This window comes from Dipodomys ordii, unplaced genomic scaffold (assembly GCF_000151885.1).
Source record: "Dipodomys ordii isolate 6190 unplaced genomic scaffold, Dord_2.0 Scaffold5, whole genome shotgun sequence".
Lineage (NCBI taxonomy): Eukaryota > Metazoa > Chordata > Mammalia > Rodentia > Heteromyidae > Dipodomys > Dipodomys ordii.
This window is the reverse complement of record NW_012267221.1, coordinates 4,623,722-4,637,818: the sequence shown is the minus strand read 5'-3', so window position 1 is coordinate 4,637,818 and position 14,097 is coordinate 4,623,722. Positions and strand designations below refer to the sequence as shown.

The window sequence follows — 14,097 nt, the reverse complement described above, 5'->3', positions numbered from 1 at the left end:
ATCTGTAAGAGTATTATGACATCTTCAGGGAAATGGACAGCCTAGGGAAAAAAAATTGCTAAATGAAGTCAAGTTCAAAAGAGACAAATGGCACATTTAATGTTTGGAAGCTAAATATAAAATATCAACATACTTCGTATGTAAGGTACAATACCTAAACACAAATGATGAAAGGATGGCACACTTAGGAGTCTATTACTGTAACTCTTTGAACAAACAAAATACCAGGAAGTTTTGTATGTTCACATATGCTTTCATGCACACATGCACACACACAGAAATGCAGACTCAGGCCCACAAACAGATCTAACTCAAATAGAATCAATGTTTCTACGAACACCTCCAAGCTTGAGAACAAATGACAAAATTCAAAACTTAAGTATACTACGAGTTTTCAAATGGCTTAGGGACAAAATGGACACTGGCTGTGGTAACAAGTAAACAGTCTCTTTCCCCAACCCACATCTTAGCTGAATGACTTGAACTACTGTTATTTCATAACCTACTTTAACAACTCAACTCTTAAAATAAATTATGATAGTGAGATGAAATCTAGGCTTTTCTCACTGAGTTAGCCAAAGCTAAAAGGAATAATATTCACTCATTTATAATTTTCAACTAAACCAGTTTTTAAAACAGCCTTTTGTAGGTGCACATACACCAATCCTAAGGCTTAATTAGGGGCCTGGGCACTGCTCTTGAGCTTTTGTGCTCTACAACTTGAACCACAGCTCCATTTCCAACTACTTAATTGTTAATTGAAAATACATAAACCTGGTAAGACTTTCCTTCCCAAGCTGTCTTCAAACTATGATCCTCAGATCCCAGCCTTCTCAGTAGGTAGGATTACAGGTGTAATCTGTTATGCAGTCAGAGCTTAATTATATTCATGCCCTTAAAAACTCACAACTTTGTGGGCTGGGAAGGTGGCTCTGGTAGAGCGCTTGCCTTGCATGCCTGAGGCCCTGGGTTTGATTCCTCAGCACCACATAAGCAAAAAGAAAAAAGCCGGAAGTGGCACTGTGGCTCAAGTGGTGGAGCGCTAGTCTTGAGCTGAAGAGCTGAGGGACAGCGCCCAAGCCGAGAGTTCAGGCCCCATGAAAAAAAAAAAAAAAATACGAAAACTCACAACTTGACATTTTTATGATATTTACAATCCCTCAACAGTATTAACAACATGCCTCTATAGTTCAGATTTAAAGCCTATTTGAGTGTATTATAACATTTAACATCCTATTCAACAATGCTTTCCACACTTGTTCAAAAAATAGTACCTATAGTAATAGACTCAACTAAACTATGAAAATTTAAATAAGTGACAATGTAACAGTGAAGTAGGCCCTGAGAGGAGACTCGAGCTGGTATAGCTTCTTTCCAGGCTTTGCCTTTGTTTTAGGGATTTTAGGGAAAAAACAACAACAACAACAACAACAAAAAACCTCTAAACAAGGTTAACTTGACCTTGGCTCCAACCAGCCCAGTTCTTGGAATGGAAAGAATGCCTCTAGGTCCCCCTCCCCTTAACGACCTAACCCACCTTGATTGTTCAGGTAAGGACTGACCCATAAAACCACGTGCTTACAGTAAACTCCACCTATTGGCCACCTGTGTGTGGTCTGGTATGACTGTACAATCCTTTGTGTGTGTTATGATCCCATTGGTCACCTGCGTGTGACAAGGTTCAAACTCATAGACTTTGCCTTTAAAAACCAAAGAATGGGGGCCACTCAGGGTTGCAGTATCAGCTCCCGAGCCTGTGCTGTGGCCCTGGGCGGTCAGTGTAGGAACCTTCTCAATAAAGTTGCTTCCTTATTAACAACTTTGTTGTGGTGGGCTCTGTCACTCAATGATTAGGTGTGCTTGCCTGCCTGAGTAGGGCGTCTTCCTATTACATTTAATGGGGGCTCGTCCAGGATCGAGCTCTCAGCCGCTCCAACCTGAGGGGGATTGAAGTCCCTGGCTGGGAGACAGTGTACGGGCACTCAGCTGTTGGAGAGAAGTTCCAAGAAAAGCTTTGAGGTAAGCGCGGTCGACCTAGGTAGAGAAGGCGCCAGAGTGAGGCCAAAAGTAGGGTGAGGCTGGACGCAGCAGAGTCCCCTATGGCCGAGGAGGTCCAGGGACGCTTGGACCCCTCAATTCCACCAGTCCTAGCAGTCCTAGTTGGACGGGGGCTTGCTTGTGGAGAAAATAGATTGAGAGGAAAAGTAACTTTTGGTTTTGGGATCCCTCCTCATTCTGTGTATAATCGTGTCTGTCTGTGTCTCATTGTGCTTTTGCTTTTGCTTGCCATGTTTGTAATTGGATTTACTTTACAGGAAAAATATGGGACAAAGTGAGTCCACCCCCGGGGCACTCCTAGACCTTGTCCTAGTTCATTTAAACAAAAACAAAAACTGCTGGTTCTGTTTTAGTAACTTGCTTATCAATTATGAAACTGCCACTGACCACCTACAAGTGGCCCCAGTTAGATCTCAGCCTCAGGCTTTGGCCCAGGGGGTCTGAGCATGGAGGAGAACCTGTCAGTCTGAGGGGACGGCCTCTAGGGACTTCTTTCCCTTGCCCCAAGATAACTGGGAATTCTCCTCCACCTTGGAAGGCCCCTGGGTCAAGGTTTGCAGGAATCTAAAAGAAAAATCCTCTGGAATGAGTAGAGGGGGTTGGAGTCCCACTTGTGAATGGTGGTGAGATGTCGCCCCATTCACTGAGACCTGATTTTGTCTTTGTGGCCACTTGTCTGTCTTGTTTATTTCGGTGTGTTTTCTGTTTTCTGAGGTGGGGGAGTTCTGGGTGAGGGTGGCAGGCTCACTCAGCTGGCTCCCAGATTCACCTTGCTGAGTGAGAACAGCGCAGAGTTCTAGTAGGGATGAACTGGGGCCCATTAGTCCCCAACTCAGCCTTTGGTTGTTGGCTAGTTTTGTTTTAAAATTGGTACCAGTTTTAAGTGTGGATCCTTGGTTTTGTGTTTATTTGTGTTTTTGTTATTTATTTGAACATCTCTGAGGGAATAAAAGTTACAGCCTCCAGCTGGGCTCGGTCACGACTTGCTATGGCCCCCTCCATGTGAGGCGTAGAAGGTTGCTGGACTAGTTTGGTCCCCTTCAAGCCTCAGGCTGAACTTATTGTCTTAATTTTTGTTTAAAAACTTTAGAAAATGTACATACAACTGATTTTGATTTTTGCGCACTTTATGATCTGTATGAGTGTTTTGTATGAGTGTGAACATGTTCAATAAGAATTGTCAGCATGCTGTAACAACTGGGTGAATTTAAGTTGTTTAAAATTCAAAAGGTTATGAGGTTTGGACATTACCAAAAGAATCTTCACATTGTTTTAAAAGGCTTTTTAAGGATTCTTTAACTTGAAAATTAGAAAATCTGGTATTTTAAAATCTAATATTTTAAAATACATAAGGTTGTTTACACTATAATCAAGTTATCTGGCTTAACAAAAATGCATTGGCTGTTTGGGATTTAGTTCCCTAGGCTAAAATTTGGGGATAAATATTAGAAATTTAGATGTAAAGGTTAGTTTAATACTGTCAAAGACATTACCTGTTCTGTCTGTTTAAAACTGTATTTCATTCAAGAACCAACAGAAAGAAGACCCATCTTTAGAGGTAAGGGGTGAACAGGCAGAAGTGCAGTTCAGCTGGTCATGCATGGTGGGACAGACCCTGGGAGGAGTCCACGAGTGGTGAAAGAGGGCAAGCTGGCACAAAGGACTCTTTAAGTCGGATTGGCTGAGGGGCCGAGTGGCCCGTCGTTGCTGTCCCTTTTTCCTGCAGATAAACACTGGAAACATGATGGTTAAAATTAGTGATGTGATGATCTGATTAGTATTGCTAAAACTGCCCTTGGATGTGTTAAAATTAAAATTAAAAAGGCTTGAAAAAGAGGGTTAAAAAGTTTATTTGTATAATGTGACTTGCTTTCAATGATGTCCTACAATTAGAGTACGTTTTTAAAAGCCATAAAGGTGTTAAGTCTAGCTTTTTGGTATAGTGATGGTGATTGTAATTCTTGCATTAAGGAAAAGCTGTTGCTTGAGTTTAAAAGTTTTTTAATGTGTATCTGTTTTAAAACAAGCAGCCAAGAGGCAAAGTGACACACTTGGTCTCAAGATTTCAAGGGATCTTTTCAAAATGCAAATGAAAAAGTTATAAAATATTCAAAGAGATTAATAAGAGGCTTAAAAATTAGGAATGGATTTTTGGATATAAAGTTTTAAAAGTAAAATTGTTCTTAACATTTGCCTCAAAGTGCACAAAGGAAAAATTAGGTTTACCAAAATAGTTGCTATTAGTTGGCTCTTATAGTTTTTTTTTTCTTTTCCTTTTTTCCAGGGCTGAGGACCGAACCCAGGGCTTTGCGCGCACTGGGCGGGCGCCCTTCCACTGGGCTAAACCCCCAGTCCCTTATAAGTTTGTTTAACAGTTTCCAGCAAGCCCAGAGCAAAGCACAGAGGATTCTTACAAGTTTGTCAGATGTAACTTTTGTTCTTAAGTTCCAGGTAAGAGCATGCTTAAAAGCTACTTTTTTTTTGGGGGGGGGGTCTGATCGTGGGGCCTGAACTCTGGGCCTGGGCACTGTCCCTCAGCTCTTCAGCTCAAGGCTAGCACTCTACCACTTGAGCCACAGTGCCACTTCCGGCTTTTTTCTTATGTGTGCTAAGGACTCGAACCCAGAGCCTCAGGCATGCAAGGCAAGTGACCACCACTGAGCTACCTTCCCAGCCCCTTAAAAGCTACTTCTATGTTGACCACCTTGTTGCTTTTAATTGGAGTAAAGTGGCCTTTATGAGACTCATTGATCTGCAAACTGGTTCAAAGCCAGCCCGGGCAGAAAAAGGTCCCTGAGAGTCTGTCACCTCTAATCAGCCAGCAGAGTGCTGAAAGAGTGAGCAGAGTTGCTTTGGGACTCAAAGTGGCAGAGTGCTAGCCTTGAGCTGGAGAGCTGAGGGACAGTACTCAGGACCCAAGTACAAGTCCAGCGACCAACTAAGGGAAATGCCAATCAGGCATTTTTCCCAGTGTGGAGAAGACACTCCTGGAACAAAAGCAATGGAGGAGCATCCAGAGGCAGTAAGCCACTGCTTAGATGGCAGAAATAATGTCAGATCTTAGAGTCATTTGTGCGTGGCCCTTCAAAAATTGATCAGAGCCAGGAAGTCATGGGAAGATAGTTTGTAAGCATGCCTATAACTATGCATGTCCGTAACTATCTACCTTGTAAGGGACAGGAACTTGCCATCCTCTGTGGTAGTAAAAAGCCAGTTATAAAATGTGGGAGATCTTAACCCCTATATGTGTCAAAAGCTCTAATTGGCAGTAACTTTTGAGCTGACACCAGCTACATGAAATTCATCTGCTCAGGAAAGTTTGTAAACCTGAGTGTGTTTCTATTGATATCTGTCTTAAGGCCTGCAAAGGTAACTTAGGCATAGAGATCACATTCCTAAGCCATCCAGAAAGATGCTTTTGCAAACCAGAGTGTTAAACAAGCTACACTGCTGTAGCTGGAGGAAAGGTCTGTCGAGTTGTCAAAATATTGTTCTTAATGTCATCTAACCCTGATAGCCTCTTTGTAAAATAGGCTAAGGTTATAGGTTCCTGGCTAGGTAGGATCAGTGCCCCTGAAGTCAGCTTGAAGAAGTTACAGAAGATGGACCTTCACCCATCAACCCCCTTTTAAAATCAAGGGTCCAGAGTCAGTTTTGGAGAAATGAGGCAAAATAGATAAAATAATTTCTTTTTAAAAAGGCATAAAGAATAGTGTTAACAGGTGTGCAGGTGTGGAGACTGCATCTGTCGGAGATGGTTACAAGACTAAGCCTTCTGTGTCTGTTTACAAAAATATCTGGTTAGTAAATAAATTGTCATTTTGGTAAATTGTCCTGGGCTATTGTCTAAGTCTTAAAAACCAATGGGGACACAGCCTGCCAAGCCTATGCAATGTATCCTTAACTAGTCTGTGCAGGAATCTGCAGCCCAGCACAACCTGTGACAGTCCCTTGGAGCCATTGAGAGACCCTGCTGCTGCTGCTGCACACCCTAATGAGTAAAGTTCAACAGCCTGACAGTCACCTGGAGGAAATCTACATCGTCACTCAGACTACCTCCACCGTGGTTAAGAGTAGACTGAACCGCCTGATTCCATCACCTGAGACGGCTTCCTGGTTGAAAGCTGCTAAAACTAAGATCTTGGGGAACATTTTTAGTGATATCCAGTAACCCTCTCTACTTCCACAGTGGATATTGGGGGCAAGGGTATCACTGGCCTGCTTTAGGTACTTCAGGGTCACAGCCTAGTTTGGCTCTGGTATGGTAATAACCTGCTTCTTAAGAACGTAATATAGACAGAGAGAGACAGCACTTGTGTACCTTTTCGCTTCTGTGCCTTTGCTTGCTAAAAACTGCTAAAACCTTGAGGAGTGCAGTGAAAGAGGCAGAAAACTGGACTGCCCTCATCAAAGTAGGCAAGCACCCCCTGAATGAATTTATTAAAAGGCATGGAGTAACATTAATGCTTAATGTAATATAAATTAGAAGTTATGATTACTAATCGCTCATTTTTGCTTCTGTACGAATTGCTTTGTGCTAGATGATTTTATGGTTTTTGTATGATTTTAACTGTGACTGGTTTTAGTTACTCAGTAGTGGAATGTCAGCCTGGGAGCCTAGAGTTGCTTAGTAAAAGACTTCAAAGGGTTTACAGCCCTGACCATGGGTGCAAAGTCCTCAGAATTATTCCCACAGCTGCAACGCCCCTCCTGGAGGCCGAGGAAGTAAGGCCCTAGGCAAGAAATATGTTTTAAGAAACCTAAGCAACTCCATTTTTGTTTAACACTCCATCTCAGTTCTGCGACTTGACTCGTGACCCACTTTAGCCCAAATGCTAGGAATTTATGACAGAAAGCCATGCACAATTCTTGGAGCCATAGATGGCATTTGCTTAAGGCAGGTGTTAGCCCCCAAGTGGTGTTGCCCCCCGCCCCCCGCCAGCCACCTAGGGACTAAGAGTTTCTGACCAACCAGTTCTTTGTTGGTCCAGGTGTGACTCATAACCATTTTCGGTCAAGCTATGGACCAAGGATATTTTTCTGTAAAGGTCAACCAATCATATTTGCTCAGCTTAGCTTGCTTTAAATGTTAACCAATCATGTAATTTCTTACATAAAAGTTGTTTGTTCAATACTATAAAAACTGCTGATTCTATGCTCGGGGCCTCTTAGCGTCACCGGTTACCGTGTGCATGGAGGACCAAGCTCGAGCTTGCAATAAACCAGCTCTTTGTTGCTTACATTGATCGTGGTCTCTGGTGGTCTTCTGGGGGTCCCCAAATTCCGGTATAACACTTCCAACTGAGTGTGTGCTATCAATGCAGGTAGTAAAAGGAATGGGACCCAGCCCTGCTCTTAGCCTTAAAATCCAGCAAGCTTCTCCACCTGTGTTGCCTTGAGGCTGTTCTAATTGGTTCCATAAGCCACAGGCAAAATTGGGCAGTTTTAAACTCTAGCTACAAAGAAGCTTAAGGAACTGTAAAGAAAGAGGGTAGTAAAGAAAGCCTTGGGAAAGAAATTGGGGGTAGAAATGGACTGGATAAAAAAGGGCTTAAAAAGGATTGTCTTAAAATGTTTGTAAGTTTAAGTATGTAGCAAATGGTATGAGTGTGTCTTAAAATTGGAACTTATGAGTAAAGCTGGTGGGGCTGGGAAGGTGGCTCAGTGGTAGAGCACTTGCCTTGCATGAGTAAAGCTGGTATAAAACTAAGCTAGCTGTGCTATAAATGAAATCAGTATTGGTGACTAATGTGGAACCTTCTTCATGTCTTATCTCTACGCCTGCCTCAATCTAGATGCTGGTTTAGTTAGAGCCCGCCAGGTAGACTCTTTGGCAGAAGCAAGGTAGCCTTTGTATTGGGGAAAGTTTGGCCTTGGTTAGAAGAGTCTGAGGGACTGAGTCATGCTATCAGCCTCTCTTCTCATGGTCCTCAGGGGCGATAACCCTAATAACTGCCCTGGCTGGCATACTTCTCTTGCTTCTGACATTAACTGTTGGTCTCCATGGATGATGATCCTGATTTCAGCTATTGCTGCCCACCTTGATTCTTATCCTCCTGATGCTATAAATTGGCCCTTGTGTAATTAATGAATTAATGTCATTCATACAAGAGGATTGGAGCCGAAAAATAATGGTAATGAGAACTCAATATGGTTCCATCCCAATAGAAAAACTGAGTCAATGATTTGACTCAGGAACAAGTCAAAGGGGGAGTGAAATAGGCTCTGAGAGGAGCTTCTTTCCACGCTTTGCCTTTGTTTTAGGGATTCTAGAGAGAGAGAAAAAAAAAAACCTCTAAACAAGGTTAACTTGACCTTGGCTCCAATCAGCCCAGTTCTTGGAATGGGAAGAATGCCTCCAGGTCCCCCTCCCCTAAACAACCTAACCCACCTTGATTGTTAAGGACTGACCCATAAAACAGGTTGTAATCTGGCTCCAACTGGTGACACCAAACTCCACCTATTGGCCACCTGTGTGTGCTCTGGTATGATCCTACAATCCTTTGTGTGTGTTGCGATCCCATTGATCACCTGTGTGTGACAAGGCTCAAACTCATGGGTTTGCCTTTAAAAACCTAAGAATGGGGGCCGCTCAGGGTGGCAGTAGGCTCCCGAGCCTGTGCTGTGGCCCTGGGCGGTCAGTGTAGGAACCTTCTCAATAAAGTTGCTTCCTTATTAACAACTTTGTTGCGGTGGGCTCTGTCACTCCGGGTGACTAGGTAGGCTTGCCTGCCTGAGTAAGGGTCTTCCTACCACAACAGTAAATTATTCTGGAACTCCAAACCAGTAACCAACCATGCCAGAGTATTACTAATTCTTACTTGTTTTATTTACCATAGAAAAGATCTGGAAAAAAGACCCCTTTTTACTAGTAAAACCCAAACATACTGAAACCAAATCAAGTATTAATGCATTTCTAGTATTCTGGGTATCATTCATGGAGGAATCTAAAGAAGTTTCAAAGCAAAAGTATTCGAAAGTGACTAAGCTTACATCACTAAAGCAGTATTTTTTTTAACAAGCTAACATTTACCCCAAAATAGCATTTTTAAATACAACCTCACGGAACCACACAATTTGTCTTAATAGTTATTTAAGTGAATAGTAATCATTTTGGTTGTATTTCCTGTTGCACGGTTCTGCTCCCCAGAGACCTCATTCTGATAGCAAGTTAAAACAACTCATAGAAGATGTTTTAAAAGGCACGCAGTCATGAAATGAACAAATTTTGACACTGAACTGCAGATACTATAGTCACTGCAGATACTATAGTCATCTGCTAACTTTCACAGACAGGCTTACCCACTATCTTCATCACTCTTACTCGTTAAATGATCATGTTGAGTCAGATGAACATGGCAGTAAAATGGACGACATAAACCACGATAAGAATTGTTTTGAAAAACCAGTCGCTTTTTTTTCTTTATTGGTTATGCCTTCAAATACATTCTTGATTCAACAATCCCAGAACTCCTTTTTAAGACCACTCTTGGTATATAAATATCACATTTATATCCAGAAATATACATGATGATGAATTATGAAAAAGATACCAACTTTCTTTAAGGCTGGCAGGAGGTATCTAACTTGCCAAATAAAGGAGACCTTAAACTAGACATGATTAAAATTTCTGACTTGATGAAGAAGTATATTGTCCAAAGTAGGGTTTAAATTAAGTGTGAAACTAGCATCACTCATCTATTGAAACAAGCAGGATATATTCTCATTTAAAAATACAGGAAGTCAGGCACTAAATACTTATGTAAATTTTACACATTTTAATTATATAGCCTATTAGTTTTAAAGCAGAGCAAAACATATATATAATATACAGATTTTATATATATGTTTCAAATTTCTTTCAAGTTAACCTTTAGGTGTAATTACGAATAACAGATAATCTCTAGACTTCTTATAATACAACTTGTAATAAAATATCCAGACTAACTCTCCATTAAGAAGAAATGTAATGAGGCACACTTTCTAATGGCTGGCATCCTTTTCCAAACCAAAAGAAAAAAAGGTAAGGGCACGAATAGCAAAGCTGCTGTGAAACAATTTTCTCATTCCAATAATCTTAGCCATTTTGAACAGTCAGATAAACTCATGTTTTAACTAAGTACAATCCTATTTGCTCATTATTTGTACATACAGAATCCTATACATTTCTGCAGCAAGCCCATGAAGCACTCTCCATACTGGCATTTCAGTATTATATACAAAATGTTGCTATTACACAGAATCAAGGTATTCACAAGAAGCTGCAGAAAAACTCACGCTGTAGATGAAAGCTAAACTTTATAAATTAAAACAATGTCATCTGTACATAATATACAAAGGGTCATGCTCCTCTCATAAGAATAAATTTTCTATATACCATGTGCCATCAAAGCAAATTTTCAAAGGCAGATGCTGCTGCCCAAACATTTGCTAATGCAAATAGAGGGACTATTAGTAAAATCTGTGATTGTATTTTTAACCACCAAAAGGCTCAGCCTTTGGTATTTATTTCAATATCCAAAGGTGAAATCTGTGGGAGAAAGTTCCAAAGTAGCAAAAAAAAAAAAACTACTTAAACCCAAGCACAAGGATGAGTCACTTTTGAAAATGTTTAAACCCCTTTATCACTTCAGTAAGACCCAAATAAAATACTCCAATATCACATTTCACTAAAATAGGAATTTTTAAGTATGTGTGAAATAAATTGCTTTCAAAATCTCGTCATGACACTTAAATTTCTTGAAAAAACAAAGTGGCCAAGAAAGCATGTGATCAGGGGTATCGTATCTACAAAACTGATAAAACTCACATAATGGTACATCCCTGAAGGGTTTAAAATGTTACCAACTTTGTAGAACCTTCTTCTAAAGTAACAGTATTTAAGAATTTTATTTCAGTAATTAAAAAATTCAGTGATATTTTTAAAACTTCAATTTTCTTACATAATATTAAATAGAATTTTCATTAGCTGATGATTTCCAACGTGATTGTAGATTTCTTATTATTAAGTTTGCCATAGTACCAAGTTTCTCATGCATTTCAAATAGCTGACTTCCTGAATAACTGTGGAGATCTTCTGAATTCAGTTGAAGAGCAAGAGCACTAATTTGTGCCATAAGATTTTTAGATAATGGAGTTTCTAAAGGTACAGGATCAAGCAAATCTGAGGGAAAGGGAGAAATAAAAACAAATAAGGTATATGCCAACTAAAATTTACATTGTATATTACCTCCAAACAGAAGATGAAAAATTGTGTTTAGATTTCAAACTGAGAAATGCAATATGAGGTATATATACCAGTCCAAGGGAACAAGATGTCCAAAAAGGTGCCATAGCTTACTATAGTTGGCATAAGGGGACAATATTAATTTTTGTTAACGTAACTGAAACGAAATGGATACCATGATGAACTAGAAACTGTTAGGAGAAAACTAAACATAACTATAAACTTTCCTACACCTGGCACCGAGGACAAAGTAAAACACACTGAAACGTGAAATTTGTCATGTTCAAATTAAAATTAAATGCATAACACGTTCTCAAGAAAAGTTAGTTCACCTTTTAAGTAGAATTGACTATGCTAAAATATACCTGAGGCTAGTTTTTCTTCATCAGTTGAGAGAGATTTATTTTCTATCCCATTTACTGCCTTGTCAGAAAGGTCAAAAACTGGAATCTCTTCAAGTCCACGAGACTTCACCTTGATTATACATTCAAAACACAAATCAAAGCTTGTTTTTAATAGTAAGCATGGCACAAACATGCAAAAGGAAGATAGGTATATGAAATATGTCAAGACATAACAAGCATTGCTAAGAAATCATATTCCAGTTATCCATACAACAAAACAGCTTCTCAAACGATTCGTTCAAGTCACAATTTTCAATATTACTTAAGAAAAGAGTACTGGTAGCTGAAAGAATTCTATTTCCCAGTTCAGGAATGTGGGGGAAAATCTCATCAGATATTGTTAATATATTCTTCTGAAAAGAATGTAATTTTCACACAGGGGCTGAGATTGATTGAATACATTTTCAACATCCATGGAAAAGTCGGACTAAAATTTCATCTTGTATAATAAATGTAAGGAAACAAATAATTTAATTTACAGGGATGGAGACACAGTGGTACCCAGCAGGTAACCAACATTCATGAGGCCTGAGTTCTACTTTGCCATTGTCAAAAACAGAATATAATTTCTGAATACTCTCTAGGCTATGGGCCACTAATGAAAAATAACACTCATGAAAAACCTTCTAACTCTGTCAATGGACTAAAGATTTAAGTGGGTTTAGGGAGTCCCTTAAAATTGAAAGTATACATAATTTTTTTCTGTATGGTTAAGAATCTTAAGTTACCATTAAAATGTTAAAATCTTCAATGACCCAAAGATGCTTATGGGCAAAATGTAGACAGGGATAAAAAATACATCACAACGGGCGCCAGTGACTCATGACTATAGCGCTAGCTACTCAGGAGGCAGAGATCTGGGGATCGCGGTTAGAAGCCGGCCCGGGCAGGAGAGTCCGAGACCCGTATCACCAACGAGGTACCCGAATTTTACAAGCTTAGCCATTTGCTGCACTAGTATGTCGTCTGAGATGAAACTCTTTAAAAGAGTAGCTGCAAGAGCTATGATGCTTTCTTTAATGACATTTCCACAGAATGTTTCAGTAAACTAAGTAAACTAAGAGTATGGATAAACAAAAAAATTACCACCACAGGCTTTCCAGAAACCTAGACTTAGTTGTGTAAATTTGGAAAATAAATTCTGGAAGCCTCAATGTGCTCACTAATAAAGTGGGGGTAATGAAATACTTAAATCACAGCCGTTGTGAAGATTAAAATAAATATTACAAATACGTAAGTTTCAATAGGCATCTTACAGGAAGAAATATTGTGCTTTCATTATTATTGTATTATTGTGACATCTGGAAAAATTACCTGTAACAATGTACGTAAATAAAAAATAAATAAAAAAAGAATTACCAGAAGTAGAGCTATACTAAACTGGTGGAATACTATTCTTAAGCAAAAGCAGCTCAGGGACAGCACCCAGGCCGAGTTCAAGCTCCAGGATTTGGGGGGGAGGGGATGTATGTTTTAACACAGTGTTTAAGTAACACTTGTTACATATGTTTGCAACATGTTATCTAAAATATAGGTTAACACATAATATGTACATATTTTTCATTTGAACATCTATTATCTAAGCTTTTATGAAATCATGGAATTCAATAATTTGTCTCAGTACTGGAGCTTGAATTCAGGGTGGTCGGTAATATCCCTCAGCTCCTGCTCCCCCCAACTCCCAATCGAGGCTGGTGCTCTACCTTTAGCTACACCTCCATTACTGATTTTTTGCTGGTTAACTGATGTTCCTGGCTGTCTTCACACTACAATCCTCAGATCTCTGTCTCCTGAGTAGTAAAGATTTCAGGCATGGACCAGGCATTTGGCCAGGAGACTGAGACACATGCCAAGCTTCTCTGTGGAACGAATTATTCTTTCATAACTTATTTTTTATGGAGGTGGAGAAAACATAAGCTAGGATTTTAAGCAATAGTTTATGTAGCAACTTTGGTAGTTTTTTATTTTTTTCCATGATTCAAGTATTTAGTAACATCTAAGTTTTTACCTGTTGCTCATGATAAACTCTGAGTGCCTTCTTTACATTGATCACCTTCGGGGAACGGATAGGAAGAGCTTTTATTTCAGATGCCGTGAGAGTACTCAAATCACCGATTGTTTTTATATTCTTGGCTCTGATAAGTTGTCCTAGGCCTCTAGCCCTGAAAGCGAAAAAATGAAAAATGTAGTTTTGTCTTTATTCTAAAAAGCAGGGCGCCGGTGGCTCACGCCTGTAATCCTAGCTACTCAGGAGGCTGAGATCTGAGGATTACAGTTCAAAGCCAGCCCAGACAGGAAAGTCCTTGAAACTCTTAGCTCCAATAAACCCTGAGAAAACCGCAAGTGGCGCTGTAGTTCAAGTGGTAGAGCACTCGCCTTGAGCTCAAGAGCTGAGGGACAGCGGTCAGG

The 14,097-nt window shown here is 39.9% G+C and overlaps 1 protein-coding gene across 2 annotated transcripts in view; it reads right to left on the bottom strand.

Annotated features, from left to right (window-relative positions):
- Positions 1-8,885: 8,885 nt before the first annotated feature.
- The window catches only part of Rif1 (replication timing regulatory factor 1), a 69,452-nt gene continuing 64,240 nt past the window's right edge, over positions 8,886-14,097 (bottom strand). For both annotated transcript variants that reach the window (XM_013028979.1, XM_013028987.1), the window contains 3 exons: positions 13,697-13,850; positions 11,650-11,758; positions 8,886-11,221 (listed from right to left, as the gene is read on the bottom strand). In XM_013028979.1, the coding sequence (XP_012884433.1) occupies positions 11,007-11,221; positions 11,650-11,758; positions 13,697-13,850 (478 nt within the window). In that variant the 3' untranslated portion in view covers positions 8,886-11,006. The remainder of the gene's footprint in view (positions 11,222-11,649; positions 11,759-13,696; positions 13,851-14,097) is intronic.